Source organism: Anabrus simplex, chromosome 10 (genome assembly GCF_040414725.1).
Source record: "Anabrus simplex isolate iqAnaSimp1 chromosome 10, ASM4041472v1, whole genome shotgun sequence".
Classification (NCBI taxonomy): domain Eukaryota; kingdom Metazoa; phylum Arthropoda; class Insecta; order Orthoptera; family Tettigoniidae; genus Anabrus; species Anabrus simplex.
In genome coordinates, this window is record NC_090274.1 from 45075290 (window position 1) to 45091792 (window position 16503).

Genomic DNA, 16503 nt, shown 5'->3' on the forward strand with positions numbered 1-16503 from the left:
TAGAACCTCTTCCATCCCCACCCCCCAAATCTGTTTTCATGAAAACATAATGTGCGACACTTTTCAATGTAACGTCACTTACTACTAATTTTTTAAGGAAAGTATCGGCTACCGTTGTCTCATTAATATTACGTGACTACTGTATTTACAACGTATTTATAATTATTACAACTCGGTTCTTTGGCTAAATGATTAGCGTACTGGCCTTTCGCCCACAGGGTCCCGGGTTCGATTCCCGGTTCAAAAACCTTGATTGGTCAGTTACCTTATAAGGCGTCAACTCGAAAGCGTGCGCCAGGCCTTTCCGCGGGTGCCGGTCCAATCGCACAGCGGAAAATGGCGGGTAGCGGGCAGCAGAAAGCGTTCTGTGTTCTCGATACCATTCGAACAAGTCTGTTGTGGTTGTTCAACGGCATTTTCGAACAAGGTTTAGACTGGACCCACCCTCCGGCAAGTCCATTCGAAAGTGGTATGTCCGATTTGAAGCGACAGGCTGCATTTGTAAGGGAAAGCCAAAGAGGCGCCCGTCCGTCGATGACGTGACAGTGGAGCGTATGCGTGACTCATTCGCAAGAAGCCCGCAGAATTTCACGCGCCGTGCAAGCCGAGAATTACAAATTCCGCAGACGTCAGTGTGGAGAGTACTGCAATGAGTGAGTCGGCCATGCGGTTGGGGTCGCGCAGCTGTGAACTTGCATTCTGGAGATAATGAGTTCGAACCCCACTGTCGGCATCCCTGAAGATAGTTTTCCGTGGTTATGTTCACACCAAGCAAATGCTGGGGTTGTACCTTAAGGACACGGCCGCTTCCTTCCCACACCTAGCCCTTTTCTATCCCATCGTCGCCATAAGACCTATCTGTGTCGGTGCGACGTTAAGCAAACTGTTTTAAAAAAAAGTTTTGCAGAAACGACTAATCATGAAGCCATGTCCAGTACAGCGGCAGCAAGCTCTGAAACCACCCGATTTGCTGTTGTCTAAATGGACGTCTGTTGCTCTAAGTTTTAATGTCTAAATAACTAAAAGATCGGTATGCAATACATTGCATTCAGAACACAAAATAATACATCACTACTTGCTATAAAGGTTCTGTGGGACATTCTTCTCAGCATTGCTTTTGTAATCCGTCTGAAAGCACGTCTCGCAGCTTCTTTTAATTCATCAACCGTAGAAGAACGTCGCTCTGCAACAATATTCTTGATGATGGTGGTGGTGATTATTGCTTTAAGAGGAAGTACAACTAGGCAACCATCCTCTATACATCACTTATTAGAGGGGAAAATTGGAAGAGATCCGACATTTCGAAAAAATGAAGGTATCGGCCGAAGAAAGACAAGGTCCACGAACGGCGTGAAAATGAAAGACTCCCTAGACCTCGAGCACTCTAATACCGTCGGGGTCGGAAAAGAACAAGAACTGACCAAGGGAGGTCGGATAGGATAGATGAAATTGAGGAGCCTAGCACAAGTGGAAGCAATGCCAGGACTCAGCTGAGGACCCCGTGGTCGCTAACCCACGCTCCCAAGTTAAGGGACGCTGGGGCCCCTTTTAGTCACCTCTTACGACAGGCAGGGGATACCGTGGGTGTTATTGTACCGCCCCCACCCATACGAAGTATTCTTGATGAACCCCCAGAGCGAACTGTTACATGTAGTAATGTCTTCAAGGTGGCTAGTCAAGTGGAGCTGAGAGGATCCATGGCCAATTCGACGTCCTGAAAGCACCTCATCGAGATATTCTCAAACCGAAATGTCAAAATTAGGCGGCGCTCAATCTTTCTGAAACCAGCATTTATTCCTGACCCCTCTGGTTTCCAAAACGGACATCAACCACTCCCTTGGCATATCAATCTACAGTATGTACGTTGGTTAACAGGTTCATAAAAAAATATACTGTATATTGGCCATAAATGCCTGAGCTCATCCCATGACACCAGGCGAGTTATTCTCAATCTCCTCATAAAAATACGGGGGTGACAGGATTACTCTGTACATTTCCCCCCAACTAAATCTCTCTCTGCCATTTTATACATCTCAGCAAATGATCGGAGTGTACTATGAACAACAAAGGTGGAAACATTACAGTCTCGTCTAATTCAAACACTGATAAGCGTCAGAGAATAGACGACCGACACTTACAAAAGTTCTTTTTTTTTTTTTTTTTTTTGCTATGGGCTTTACGTCGCACCGACACAGATAGGTCTTATGGCGACGATGGGATAGGAAAGTCCTAGGAGTTGGAAGGAAGCGGCCGTGGCCTTAATTAAGGTACAGCCCCAGCATTTGCCTGGTGTGAGAATGGGAAACCACGGAAAACCATTTTCAGGGCTGCCGATAGTGGGATTCGAACCTACTATCTCCCGGATGCAAACAAACGTTCTTGCATTTATATATTCATACATACATTATAGACCGTTATGCCTTTCAGCGTTCAGTCTGCAGGCCTCTGTGAATTTACTAAACGTCACCACACTCGTCTATTTGCAACAAGTGCTGTGGCCTCATTTAGTTCTATACCTCTTATCTTTAAATTTGTAGAAACCGAGTCTCAACATTCGTCGTCTTGGTCTCCCTCTAATTCTCTTACCCTCCATAACAGAGTCCATTATTCTCCTAGGTAACCTATCCTTCTCCATTCGCCTCACATGACCCCACCACCGAAGCCGGTTTATGCGTACAGCTTCATCCATCGAGTTCATTCCTAACTTAGCCGAGCGCCCTCCTGCCATTGTTCCCGCCTGTTTGTACCGGCAATCAATCTCGCTACTTTCATGGCTGTTACTTCTAGTTTATGAATAAGATATTCTGAGTCCACTCAGCTTTTACTCCCGTAAAGCAAAGTTGGTCTGAAAACAGACCGACGTAAATATAGTTTCGTCCAGGAGCTGACTTCCATCTTAAATACTGTTGATCGCAACTGCGAGCTCATTGTACTTTAGTGCACCTTGATTCAATCTCTCTTGCTATACGACCATCCTAGGAGAAAACACATCCTAAATACTTTAAACTGAAACTATCTACCTGTTCCACCTTTGTATCACAAATCTGATTCTCTTGGATTTCTTACCTACTGACATCAATTTAGTTTTCGAAAGGCTAATTTTCATACCATTCTCATTGCCCATATTTTCAAGTTCCAAGATATTAGACTGTAGGCTTTCGGCACAATCTGCCTTTAAGATCAGGTCGTCAGCTTAGGCCAGACTGCTTACTACATTTCCACCTAACTGAATCCCTCCCTGCCACTTCATACCATTCAGCAGATGATCTATCTAAACTACGAGCAACAAAGGTGAAAGATTACAGCCTTTCACCTTTGTTAATATTATTATCTCAGAAATCAATATTTATTAACCACAGAATTCCATGAATTTACAAAGCAAGGATCTAAAGGACCAGCAGCGAACGTGCAAATCCCGTTAACAACTTTAAACCCAGAACTCATTGTACCATCAGTTCTCGCCACAATAACACTAACTGCACGTCTAAGTTCGTCGCCAATGTCGGCACCGTTAATTTAAAGTTCCGCTTGTTTGAGCAGACCCGCTAACTTCGGCCGTAGAGGCTCCGTCATGCTATCACCGCTACCTCGCAGGACGAGTAGAATGGGTACATTTTTTTCTGAATGTAGGACAGGATCAGTACACGCTTCCTCTGTAGTTCAGTGGTAGAGTATTGGCATCCAATTCCTAACATCACGGGTAGTCGGATTTTTGAGGAGGGGCGGAAAAAGTCTATTCAGCACTCTACACTGTGTGAAGCCGGCAAATACTTTTAAAAAAAATCGGATGGCATATTTGGTACATACCGAACAAAATTAATTGAAAAAATCCACAGTTCTAGGTCTTCAGGCAAGCGACTCAATGTTGAAAACATCCTAGGGAAATGAGCTACGAATTTTAGATCAATAAAATATAATAAAGTATGAGAAAATATTCTTTATTTATTCTTAAAAAATACAGTACAACCCTTTTCTTAATCGTCGTTATTCGGTCGATTAGATTAGCAGTTTACCTTTTCTTACCACTACGAGCGGTAATGTGAGTCAGTGGATTGTTTCACTTTAAGCCCTTATAACTACATTCGGTGTAGACATTTTTCAAATAATCGAAAAGCGCCTGGGGGATATTGACTCAAGGAACACATTACATAAAGAATTATGTAAATACGTTAATTTGGCTAGAATTTCAATAAAATAAGAAAACAAGTAAAGAAACAAGAGATTTTACGTTGTTTTTCCGGAACTGCATTTAGGCCGGAGGTTATTTTCGAAATGCGTCTTTTTTAGTTTGATAGAGCTATCAGAGACTCGCAATTTGAAACCTTTTTAGGCCCTATTGCCCTTCAACTTTCGGCACAATTAAGGAAACTGTTTAATTTTACCCCCTACTTTGTCTGCTAACAAGCGTTTTCAACATTAAAACAGGCACAGATCACCCAACACAAATCCACTTAAGTTCTAAACAGACCGAACCGCGCAGCCAGCTTATCTTACATTCGGGAGATGGTGGATTCGAATCCCACTATTGGTAGTCCTGAAGATCGTCTTCCGTGGTTTCCGACTTCATACCAGGCAAATACTGCAGTCACTTAAGTGCGGCCAGTAACCAGTATTCGGGAGATAGTAGGTTCGAACCCCACTGTCGGCAGCCCTGAAAATGGTTTTCCGTGGTTTCCCATTTTCACACCAGGCAAATGCTGGGGCTGTACCTTAATTAAGGCCACGGCCGCTTCCTTCCAACTCCTAGGCCTTTCCTATCCTATCGTCGCCATAAGACCTATCTGTGTCGGTGCGACGTAAAGCCGCTAGCAAAAAAAACACCAGGCAAATGCTGGGGCTGTACCTTAATTAAGGCCACGGCCGCTTCCTTCCCACTCCTAGCCCTTTCCTGTCCCATCGTCGCCGTAAGACCTATCTGCGTCGGTGCGACGCAAAAAAAAAAACAGGCAAATGCTGGCTGTGTCCTAATTAAGGCCACGGCGGCTTGCCAGTCCTATCCCTTTCCTATCCTTTCCTATCGTAAAATAAATAAATCAAGCAATTGATTAATTAATTAATTAATTAATTAATTAATTTGTGTATGAAATTTTTGGTGTTATTTATGCGTTTTCAGTGAACTGACATAATTAAATAGTAGTGTGTGTCATTCCTTGATATCTCCTCTCAACATGAGGGGAAAGGTACGTGCTGTGTTTAGCTGCAGTAACTATGAAGTAGGGAAGAATGTGCGGTCTTTCTTTCGCTTCCCTCGTGACAAGAAAATGTAAGTAATATTGTGTTTGCAAATATATTCTTCCAGTAACAAAGAGATTTTTATAGTACTTCATAATCTTCTGACCCGCTCGACCCATATTTTAACTGGCTTAAAATATAATACGGATATTTTATTGTATAGTGTAGCAGTTAACCTTCAATACCGATGTGTTGTTGTAGGTGTGATCTGTGGGTTTTAAAATGTCACAGAAGTGATTTGGATAAGGTGTACAAGAAAGAAGGGACGTTACGCTTATATAAGAATTATAAGATTGTTCAGATCATTTCCAGGCCAGCCATTTTAGAAATTCTCGACTATACAGCCAAGGGTATGTTAAATTTTTACTCTAATTGTACGTAAATATTCCTCAAAGCATCACTATCGACAACATTTTCATACTTTTCTTTCTTTTATGCCTCTTCTCAGATTAAAGCCGGGATTTTATTTCTTTCTGTTAGTAGGCTTCACGTTAAGAGGAAAATTGTCCAGCTTTTAAATGTTAATTCATTGCATCTTGTGTGTAAGGAATGTGCCAATATTTTTATTGACAAGTGTCTTAATGTGATGATAAGTTTTTAATGAAAAAAAAAAGACAAATCTAACCGTAGAAGTACAGGCAGGAATGCTAAAGCAAAAAAGTAATGCATAAATGAAAGATAAAGCCATTTCACAGCAGTCAATTTCACATCTTGTTTATATGTCTAATTTCAGTCTTTAATTATTAACCTTTTAAATAATTCTTCATTCATTTATCCAGAATTGATTTAGCAACTTCGAAGTTAATATCTCAATAATACTTTCTTTCTAGACGTAATTTATTTATCCATTTTCGTATATGCATTTCCATTGATATTTGAATTTAGCGCGACTCTTCAGGTTAAGTCACTAGGAGCGCCACCATCGAATTGTCTCCCATTTTAACAAGGCTAAATCCGTAAGTGTCGCGTATTGTCTCTACTGTATTTGGTCTACGTTAAAACCAGTTGGCACGACGTTTAACCTCTAGCAGAAATCCATTTCTATGCATCTCCTAGAGTAAAACGGAAGGAATTATCCGGCTACATGGCTAAATGGTTAGCGCGCTGGCCCTTGACAAAGAGGTTCCCGGGTTTGATTCCCGGCCGGGTCGAGGATTTTAACCTTATTCTCCTGGAAGCGACAGTTGCTGGAATCTCATATCATATTATAATTCTCAACATAACAGACACCTATCGAAACAAATTTAAAGGTTCTATGGCGGAGTTCAATGCTCCGTACTCCATATTATGGTACATGTTCTGATATGTGTAATTCATGTGATTGCCCAATGATTTTTATTCGTTTACAGCCTCGTAAAAACAAAACAAGTGGGTCAGACCGCAAGTTGGCAGGTTCACAATGTAAACCCGGGACCCTCAACAACCTCACAATGAATACTTTACACCTGACAGATGCTGAAATAGTCTCCGAGCTATCCAATTCGTCCAAAGATGATGACGGTAGTGAAAATGAAGGTGGAACTGAGAATTTCACAGCTCTATCCCGTTCGAAAAATGAAAAGTACAAGAAAGTGAGCAAGACTACCACCACATTTTCATCATGCAAGAGATCCACAGAGAAACAGTTCCAAAACTGCTATTTGCCAGGCGTGTGGAAAACACGTTGTTGTGATTCATCAGACTGAAAGTAGAGCAATGAAAATATTTGCATTTTTAACGACAGATCAGTCAGCTGTTTATTTGTAGGCAAGTCATTGAAAGGATGACAGATGATAACGTGACCATGTTGAAATAAACCCCGTTATTGTTGAAATATCTGAAGGTACAGTAAGTTGTTAAATGCTGTTTGTATAAATAGCCTATCTCCAATAGAGTCTCCGTGGCTCAGGCGGCGCACGCCGGCCTCTCACCGCTGGGTTCCGTGGTTCGAACCCCGGTCACGAGATTCGTGCTGAACAAAGGCGGGACAGGTTTTTCTCCGGATATTCCGGTTTTCCCTGTCATCTTTCATTCCAGCAACACTCTCCAATATCATTTCATTTCATCTGTCATTCAGTCACTGCCCCAGAGGAGTGCGACAGGCTTCGGTAGCCGGGACAATTCCTATCCTCGCCGCTAGATGGGGGGGGGGGGGGTGTGTTCACTCATTCCATTTCTAACTCGGTCGAATGACTGGAAACATCATAGATTCCCAAAAACTTGACTTTTTAGTGGTGGTGGAAAGTAAACCCCCCCCCCAATTGATATACAATGAAATAAAAAATAGGTTGGTATTCCTAGGGTTAATCAAACCTGCACATAAACCCCTCTATTGCCCAAGATCTTTCGTAGTAGTCTATTATTATTATCATCTCACATGTTGTCTTGTACGTCATTATATAATAACTACAACATGATAGAAGTTTCCTAGCAATTTCTGTAAGTTGATTGCCTGTGATGGAACTGTGACAGGCAGGTATTACTGCACCTTGCACGTCAGTGTATTCTAACGTCATGCCATGCTAACCTTGAAGGACCATACAAGTGATTACTTAGTCACATCTCTCTACCAACGAGCGTACGTCAGTGCCAGATAGATATCTATCGTAGGGCAGATGCTCATAGGGACTTATGTTGTTTTGGGGTGTACTCACCATCCTCCGATTACTTCCCGCATGTCTGGGAACACCCAAGTGCAAGATGCAAGCCCTCAACCATTAGGCTAAAGTGTAAAACGCCATGAATTGTTTTAGGACATTTAAAGGAAGATTAATCTACCCACTGGTAAAAATTTAAGACATTTCTACAGTTCTGTTAGCACTTCATGATAGTTCAGGGGTCAAGTCTCTATGGTGTGATAATAATAATAATAATAATAATAATAATAATAATAATAATAATAATAATAATAATAATAATAATGGCGTGTGGCCTCTTTGGAGGTGATGACGTATAGGCAACCGCGCGTCTGTGAGCATAGGGCCTACCTAAGATGAAATATAATGCTGAAAACGCCACAAACACCCAGTCTCCGAGCCACAGGAATTAACTAAAGAAAGTTAAAATCCCCGACCCGATCGGGAATCGAACCCGGGACTACTTGAACTAAAGTCCAGTGTGTAACCATGAGGTGGTGGTTGGTGGTGGTCGCTATAAGAGGAAGTACAACTGGGCATCCATCCTCTATATAACACTAATCAGAGAAAGAAAATGGAAGGGGTCAGACACTTCGAAAAATGAAGGTATCGGCCAAAGGAAGACAAGGGCCACGGATGGCGTGAAAATGAAAGACTACCTGGGCTTCCATACGTAACACCGTCGGGGTCGGAAAAGAACAAGAGTTGACCAAGGGAGGTCGGTAAGGATAGATGAAAGAGGAGCCAGGCACAAGTAAGTGGAAGCAATGCCAGGACTCAGCTAAGGGCCAACCCACGCTCCAAAGTTCAGAGCCCCTGGGGCCCCTTTTAGTCGCCTCTTACGACATGCAGGGGATACCGTGGGTGTTATTCTACCGCCCCCATCCACAGAATGTTGGTCGGCAGGGTAGATCATTCCTTATCACTACACTGTATGCCAAAACCTTGGCTTCAATTCGAAACCTCTCTGCAGTACTCATATGAAGTAGTACTCATATGAAGTGAGGGCATAAGAGAAGTGAGGGCATAAGACGATTAATTGTGATACGTCCGTCGGATGGAGACGCTAAACCCTGTGCCGATACCCGATTTCACTGTCTCCCTTCTTCATTCATCACTCACACCCAGAACACTTGACCTATGCGAGGCGAACATGTCTTCGGACACTCCTCGCACTATATTATATGTTATAATTGTGTGTGCGTACACTATTTGTATTGCCAGAGAGTTTTCATTTCATTCCATAGTGGAGTTATTTCTACTATATACCGTATACAGTCGAACCTCGATAACTCGAACTTCCATTACTCGAATTTTCAGTATCTCGAAGTAACTTAAATTTCCCGGCCGCTTGTCCTATTCTTCACGTGTATTTATTTCTCTATTACCCGAAATTCGGTTACAAGAATTTCTTGATTTCTCGAAGCAAAAAATACTCTGTAACTCGATTTTTGTGCAACATTAACTGTGGAATCCCAGTCTAGATAGCCAAGAATAACGACCGAGAGGATTCGTCGTGCTGACCACAAGACACCTCGTAATCTGCAGGCCTTCGGGCTGAGCAGCGACCGCTTGGTAGGCCTGTAGTGCCATGGGGGGGAAGGGGTATTAACTGTGGAATACGGCATTTGTGGTTTGTGAGGAACAGTTAACAAGTAAAGCAAGGTTTATAGTGATGCTGGGAGCTAATATGACAGCAACCGCAAAACTAAAACTTCTAATGATCGGAAAATCAGCGAAGCCTCGCTGTTTCTCGGGTGTGAATTAATTACCGGTCACGTACGGAAGCAACCCACGGAGACACGGATTACAAGCTCCGTTTCCGAATCTCGGCTGCGTGGTACTGATGAGAAGTTTCTACGTGAAGAGAGGAAAAGTTAACCGTAACAAACAGAAGAGACTAACGGATTTTTTACAAACGTATTAACGGAGGTATACAGTATTTCTTGTTTCACTACTGTATGTACTGTATTCTGTCTTCTAAAACGTTACTATAATAAGAGTTATAATTAAGAGTGATGCCGTAAAACAGAGTTTGCTTATTTTAAAATACTGTTAAAAATAATGTATTCAGCACAAGGCCATAGACACATATGATTCAATTATGTGCTATACATGCTCAAAAACGGTATTCTCTATATCTCGAAATTTCGATAACTCGAAATAAAATTTAGCTCCCGAGGTGATTCGAGATATCGAGGTTCCACTGTACTTAGCGTATAGAGCCTTCGTTGCTCACGCAGCAGGGCGCCGGCCCCTCACCGCTGGGTTCCGTAGTTCAAATCCCGGTCACTCTGAGATTTGTGCTGTACAAAGTGGAGACGAGACAGGTTTTCTTTTTGTCTCATTGCCCCATGGGAGTGAGACAGGCTTCGGCAGCCGGCACAATTCCTATCCTCGACGCTAGATGGACGGCTTTATTTATTGCATTCTTGAATCGTTCGAATGACTGGAAACAAGCTGTGTATTTTCATTTTCATATTTAGCTTCTAATTAATTGCAGGTTAATTTAGTTCCAGTTCGTAGTGACTCACTGAGTTACAAATTGGTTATTTTGGTTGCTTTTTTTAATCATGCTTTGATGTTCACAGCATTTAATATTATTCTGCTCCGCGTCAAATATTCCACTCATGATTTACATCTACGTAACCTGTTGATCGTAGGCAGCTTTTGAAGAATGCCATGCGAAATATTAACTGAATTTTTAATCTTTCATTAAGCTTTAAAATTATGTTTTCGTGTTATGTGCGCTCTAGTATTATGAAAATGAAGCTTTATAGAATGAATCATGACTTTCAAACACAACGAGAGTCCATGGGAGGGGCGTGGCACTGTCTATTCTTGGCGCCATTGTTTGGTGGGTCTGTTTATTTTCCAAAGTTCAGCGCTTTGCCACTCAACGGTCAGACTCCAGCTCTAAGAGCATACACCAGACTAAACTGTGAAAAGTGAGAGCTAACGCATAACTTAAGGAAAGGGAGTGGATAGCGCGCAAGACTAATTAATGGACGATGAAACACGCCAAAGTATACACCCTCTTTCTCATGAACTAATTGTCCCATTAACCTGCGGATTTGTGCTAAGTGAATCTTTAAACTATTGTTTACAGTTCTTCCGCACAATGTTTCCAAGGGAACGATTATCCTAGTTTTCACTGCATTGAGAAACAGCCGATGCAAATACAAGAATATAATTTTCATTCCGCATAAAATATGGAAACATTATTTTCCATTAGTAGACGATAAGATATGTGGTCAATGGATGTAAACTATATTCTTTTCAGTCTCCACTGTAAACGTTTGGAAATAATCTGAGCTAAACTGTTGTAACAGTGATTTTTTAAGATCTCTGCATTTTCTTACTGCTCAAACGAAAATCACCTCCGTCCGCTGGGTAAAGCGGCACTCAAAACTTCCGCTTCGCTGACGGGTTAAAGAAGACTGAAAAGTAAACAAGAAGAAAATGTGAGTAGAAAGGAATCGAACAAGCCCAAAATAACCGAAACTAAGTGTAAGGCAAGGGTGTATTCTGCCCGAAGGCAGGTCCGAACCTCCGCAGAGGTGTGCCTGAGCCGGAGTTTACGTACGGTAGGGTGGGCAGTTCCTTTCCGCTCCTCCATTCCCTTACTCCCACCAACGGCGCGTGGGAACCCATCCACTTGTTGACCACGCCCAATGTTGCTTAACTTCGGAGATCCCACGGGATCCGGTGTGTCAGCACGGCTACGGCCGTTGGCAAACTAGCTGTAAGAGACCCTAAATATAAGGTAAGAAAGTCGAGGCAGCCGAACACCGCTAGCCCCGCCCGAGTACGTCTGCTGCTCCAGTCTAACCTATGGAACTGGAAGACACTCAAGGAGGATAGCTCTCCTTCTCAAAATTAAACTCCTTTGCCTCAGCAAAGAGGGGGTTTCTTCTCTGACGGGAGGTGAATACAGCCTCTCAGCCATATCGTTTTCCCCCCGCCAGTGCAAAACCAAAGATTTTTCAGACTCATTGGCATTTCTCGGAAACAGATGAGTAAAGTGGCATAGTTTCTGCCCTGAAACTCTCAGGTACTCACATTCCAAAAAATGGGAGGGGTGGGGGGTTGACGACGACGACGACGACGATGAGACAGGACTGAAGAAGTAGCGATCGTGACCTTAATTAAGACAAAGCCTCAGCATTTTCCTAAAGTAGAAATGAGAGACCATGCAAATAGCGGGATATGACATTAACAAAAGAGAATACGGGGGAGTGAGAGATTCCTAAACCTAAATTCATTCACCAATGTCTAATGTCCACCCAACACGATGTAGGCCTATTCTGCGTCTGTATCTCCGACACAGCCCCATCCATTTTTTTTATTCCGTACGGATAAGCGATACAGGTCCACTATTGAATGTATTTTTCCGTTGACAATTTAATGATCATTTGTCCATCACAACACACATCAATGTCGATCACGCAGAGAAAGAAATAGCATGGGACGAAACACTTATTCATCATCGCTCATATCGAGGTTCATGTGCCAGAAATAGGAAATGGACGTCATCCAAAACGGAGATGGTCTATTAAGATCTTTAACTGGACGTCAAATGAAGTGCAGACAGAATGAGACATAATTATGCGGTCAGAACAGAAATGTCAGGAAAACACTTTGCACAAAAGGAGGGAAATAACAATATTCATATTTTTATAATCTGCTTTTACGTCGCACCTACACACATAGGTCTTATGGCGACGATTGGATAGGAAAGGGCTAGGAGTTGCAAGGAAGGGCCCGTGGACTTAAGATACATTCTCAGCATTTTCCTGGTGCGAAAATTGGAAACCACGGAAAACCATCTTCAGGGCTGGCGATAGTGTGGTTCGAACCCACTATCTCCCGGATGCAAGCTCACAGCCGCGTGCCCTAGACCGCACGGCCAACTCGCCCGGTATTATTATTATTATATTATTATTATAGGTAAACGCTGTGAAACAAAGAAAAAGAGAACAAACATCACGCTCAAAAGACAGATGCCTAAGGACCGTCTGAAAGTGAATCAGCGGATGTTCGTAAAGAAAGTGTGATGCCTATAAACCCACAATTTCGTACTACAAAGGAAAATACACCAATGAGCGACTGAATTAGATATAGCTACGTTTTGGTGAAATGGTTCTGTGCAACAGTATGGGGATCGTTCACGCATCTGCCAACTGCCGTCATCGGCGACCGATGTACAGGAACTTGCTGTCAGATCATACCCATCCATTTCTTCACTTCCCGCGCCCTAAAGAAGACCTGTACTGCAGCAAGACAATGCACCGGTTCATCGCCACCGAAATGAAGCCGACTGGTTCGGTGAACACTCCGTGGGATACTTGCCGGGCCCTCAAGATCACCAGACCTCAATCCTAGTGAGCACATCTGGGATGCTGTCTAGAGGGATGCGAGGTCCTTGGATCCCACTCCGACCAATCTCCCTGCGTTATGGGAAGCTGCGCAGCGATCAGGAATCAGTATGGCATCCAAACGCTTCTGGTGTCTTGTAGTGTCCAAAGCCACGAGCACCGCTGACGTCATCAGAACGAGAAGAGGTGTTACACGCTACTAGCCAGGTATCTCTATTTTAACTGCTCATCAGCGTATATAAATAAATAAATAAATAAATAAATAAATAAATAAATAAATAAATAAATAAATAGGCTTGGCGTGATAAAGGGCATCCGACCGGTAAACTGCCCCAAATCGAGGCCAAGTAGCGGCGATTATAACACAGAAGAAACGGCCAAAAGAAAGGTGCGGGGAGATGGTATCAAAAGAAGAAAAAAGCAGTACCAAAGTCCGGTAAGTACTTTCCGAAGTAACGCGACTAATAGCCTGTCCACCAGTAAACCCAAAATGACGAAATCTTTTTTTCTTCCTAGGCTTATAATAAATAACAAGGACACAAGCTGTACGTACCTTCCTGATGTTCTCCTTAACGGCCGCTCGACGACGTCTTCTCTCCTGGTATCCCCGCTGTCGCAGAGCTGAGGTGGTCAGGGCCCACTGGTTGCTGGTCTCGGCGGCTTGCCGTGGATCCCAGTGCGCGAACAGCTCCTGCGCACGATTCGTGATCACGTCCAGCATGCTGTGAGCCCTGCGACAAACAGATGACAACCTGTTAATTCCGGGTGGTGGAGACTGATTTTTAATTAAGGGGAACTACTTTTTCTCCGAGTGGTTTAACGTCGCACCAACTCAGACAGGGATAGGACTGGGAAGGAAGTGACTGTGGCCTTAAGTGAAAATGGAAAACCATCGTCAGGGGCCGCCGATAGTGAGGTTCGAATCAACCATCACCCGAAAGCAAGCTAACAACTATACGGCCCGAACTACACAGCAAAATTCGCTGGATTTAAGAGGAAGTATGAGTACAATTAAACTCCATTCACGCAATTTGTGAAGCAGCTGTGATAAAACAAGCCTTCTAAGCAAGCAGCGTCATAGCTGGCTGAGTATACCTACAGTCCTAATATTAAAAAGAAGATTCTTGAACAGAGTATAGGCAACTATCCTCTCCTTACTCTAATCAAAGAAGGAAGAGGTTCAATCGACGACGACGACGACGACGACGACGATGATGATGGTGTTGCTGTTGTTTAAATGGGTCTAACAGCTAGCTCATCGGCCCCTCGTGGTACGAGGTGAACAACATTAAAATTAAAACTTCAAAATCTATCCAATGACTAGAATCTAAAACAAATGATGATGAAAAAATGATCGTGAAACTAAACAATCAGGGATCCAATTCACAATGCCTTAATTACTGGGATGATACTTCTGTCTGTTACAATTTGTTTTACGTCGCACCGACACAGATAGGTCTTATGGCGACGATGAGATAGGAAAGACCTAGGAGTGGGAAGGAAGCGGCCGTGGCCTTAAGGAACAGCCCCAGCATTTGCCTGGTGTGAAAATGGGAAACCACGGAAAACAATCTTCAGGGCTGCCGACAGTGGGGTTCGAACCCACTATCTCCCGGATGCACGCCCCTAACAGCACGGCGAACTCGCCCGGTGGGATGATACTTCTATCTAAAGGAATCCAAAATCTAGGTCACCGGCCCTTCATAATGGAACTAATCACTGGTAAAACAGAATCACGATAGATCTCCTATAGGGGTTTCATGGTGTTTCTCGCTTGGTGGTACTAATCACAGGTAATGTAGACCCATGGTATGTCACACGCAAACCCATCGTGTTTCGCACATAGTGGTACTAATCACAGGCGACGTAGAACCATGGTATTTCTCATAGAGTGGTACTACTCATAGGAAACTCAGACCCATTCTGAACACAGTGGAACCGACCGGTGGAATGCACACGATGACCCGTAGTGTTCCTCGCATAATGGTACTGGTCCTATGTAAGGCAGACCCATGGTTTTCCTCGCAAGGTGGTACTAGTCGCAAGTAACGTCGATCCATGGTATTCGACATGTAATGGTACCAATCACAAGTAGTCTCATGGTTCAAAATTCAGCATCCGTTGGTCGCCTCTTACGACAGGCAGAGGATACCGTGGGTGTATTCTTCATCTGCGTCCCTCACCCACAGGGGATAGAAGTTCTGTGTTTGAAGAATGAAGGTACTGGCAAAAGACTGAAAGTGTCACGAAGGGCGTGGAAATTAATAACTCGCTAGGAGTCAATCCTAAAAGCATCGGCGCCGGAAGAGAACAAGATAGAACAAGCGCATGTCAGATAGGAGAGATGAAAGTGAGAATTGTGACATAAGTGGGAGCAATGTCGGGCCCGTGATCACTAACCTATACTTCCACATTGAAAGCGCCTGGCGGTTACTCCTTTTAGTCGCCTCTTATGACAGGTAAGGGTACCGTGGATGTATTCCAGGGTTGGCATTCACAACGAAACCACCTCACAGAACAGTGGTTTGGCAGCAAGTGTTGATGTAGAAAAGAGGTGCTCAGCTGGGCGCCCGATGAGGCTAGCCCAGTGCGAACGGGCTGACGTGACGTAAATGCGGGCAACTTACTGTACGTAGCAAGCATACGTCACAGTGAAGCGAGAGAGCGAACGCACTTTGCAGGAAGGGAACAGTGACGTTCGGTTGTCATTTTGAAGCTCTCCTCCACTACTCAGCCAAAAGAAAAAAAAAAAGCTATAATCGAAAGGAAATCGACCTTTCCAAGATATTCTAGTTTTATTTATACTGTGCTCGATATAATGTCAGTTTTATTTTTTTATATTTATACGTAGGTCGAGTCATAAGACATGGCAACTTTTTTTTTTCTTTCTCGCGAACAAGAGGCAACACGGAAAATCTAAGATACGCATTTGGAAACGTACGGTATGTACTTGTGTATGATGCCGCTAGATGGTGTATGTAAACACCAGTGTGGGTCTAAGCATGCCCCCAAGTTCAGTGTGTGAGTGAGAGCGTCACAAAATGGAAGTCAACAAGCAGGAGCAAAGATCGTATATTAAAATAGCAGTTCTCTGTGACAGAAATGCACGCCAATACCATGCAGAGCTGTGACTATGCTCTAATCTCCAAAGTCATGAAACCATTACGTGGACAACGGTTTGCTAACAAAGAGGACATCGTAACATCATTTCGGAGAGAGGTGTCACGCGTTAGCGATACACATGCAGCGAATGGTATTCAGTGCCTGCCCCACAGCTG

The 16503-nt window shown here is 43.4% G+C and overlaps 1 protein-coding gene across 3 annotated transcripts in view; it reads right to left on the reverse strand.

Annotated features, from left to right (window-relative positions):
- The window catches only part of mino (glycerol-3-phosphate acyltransferase mino), a 348653-nt gene that overhangs the window by 99799 nt on the left and 232351 nt on the right, over window positions 1–16503 (reverse strand). For all 3 annotated transcript variants that reach the window (XM_067154307.2, XM_067154306.2, XM_067154308.2), the window contains exon 2: window positions 13779–13956. In XM_067154307.2, coding sequence (XP_067010408.2) covers window positions 13779–13956 — 178 coding nt within the window. The remainder of the gene's footprint in view (window positions 1–13778; window positions 13957–16503) is intronic.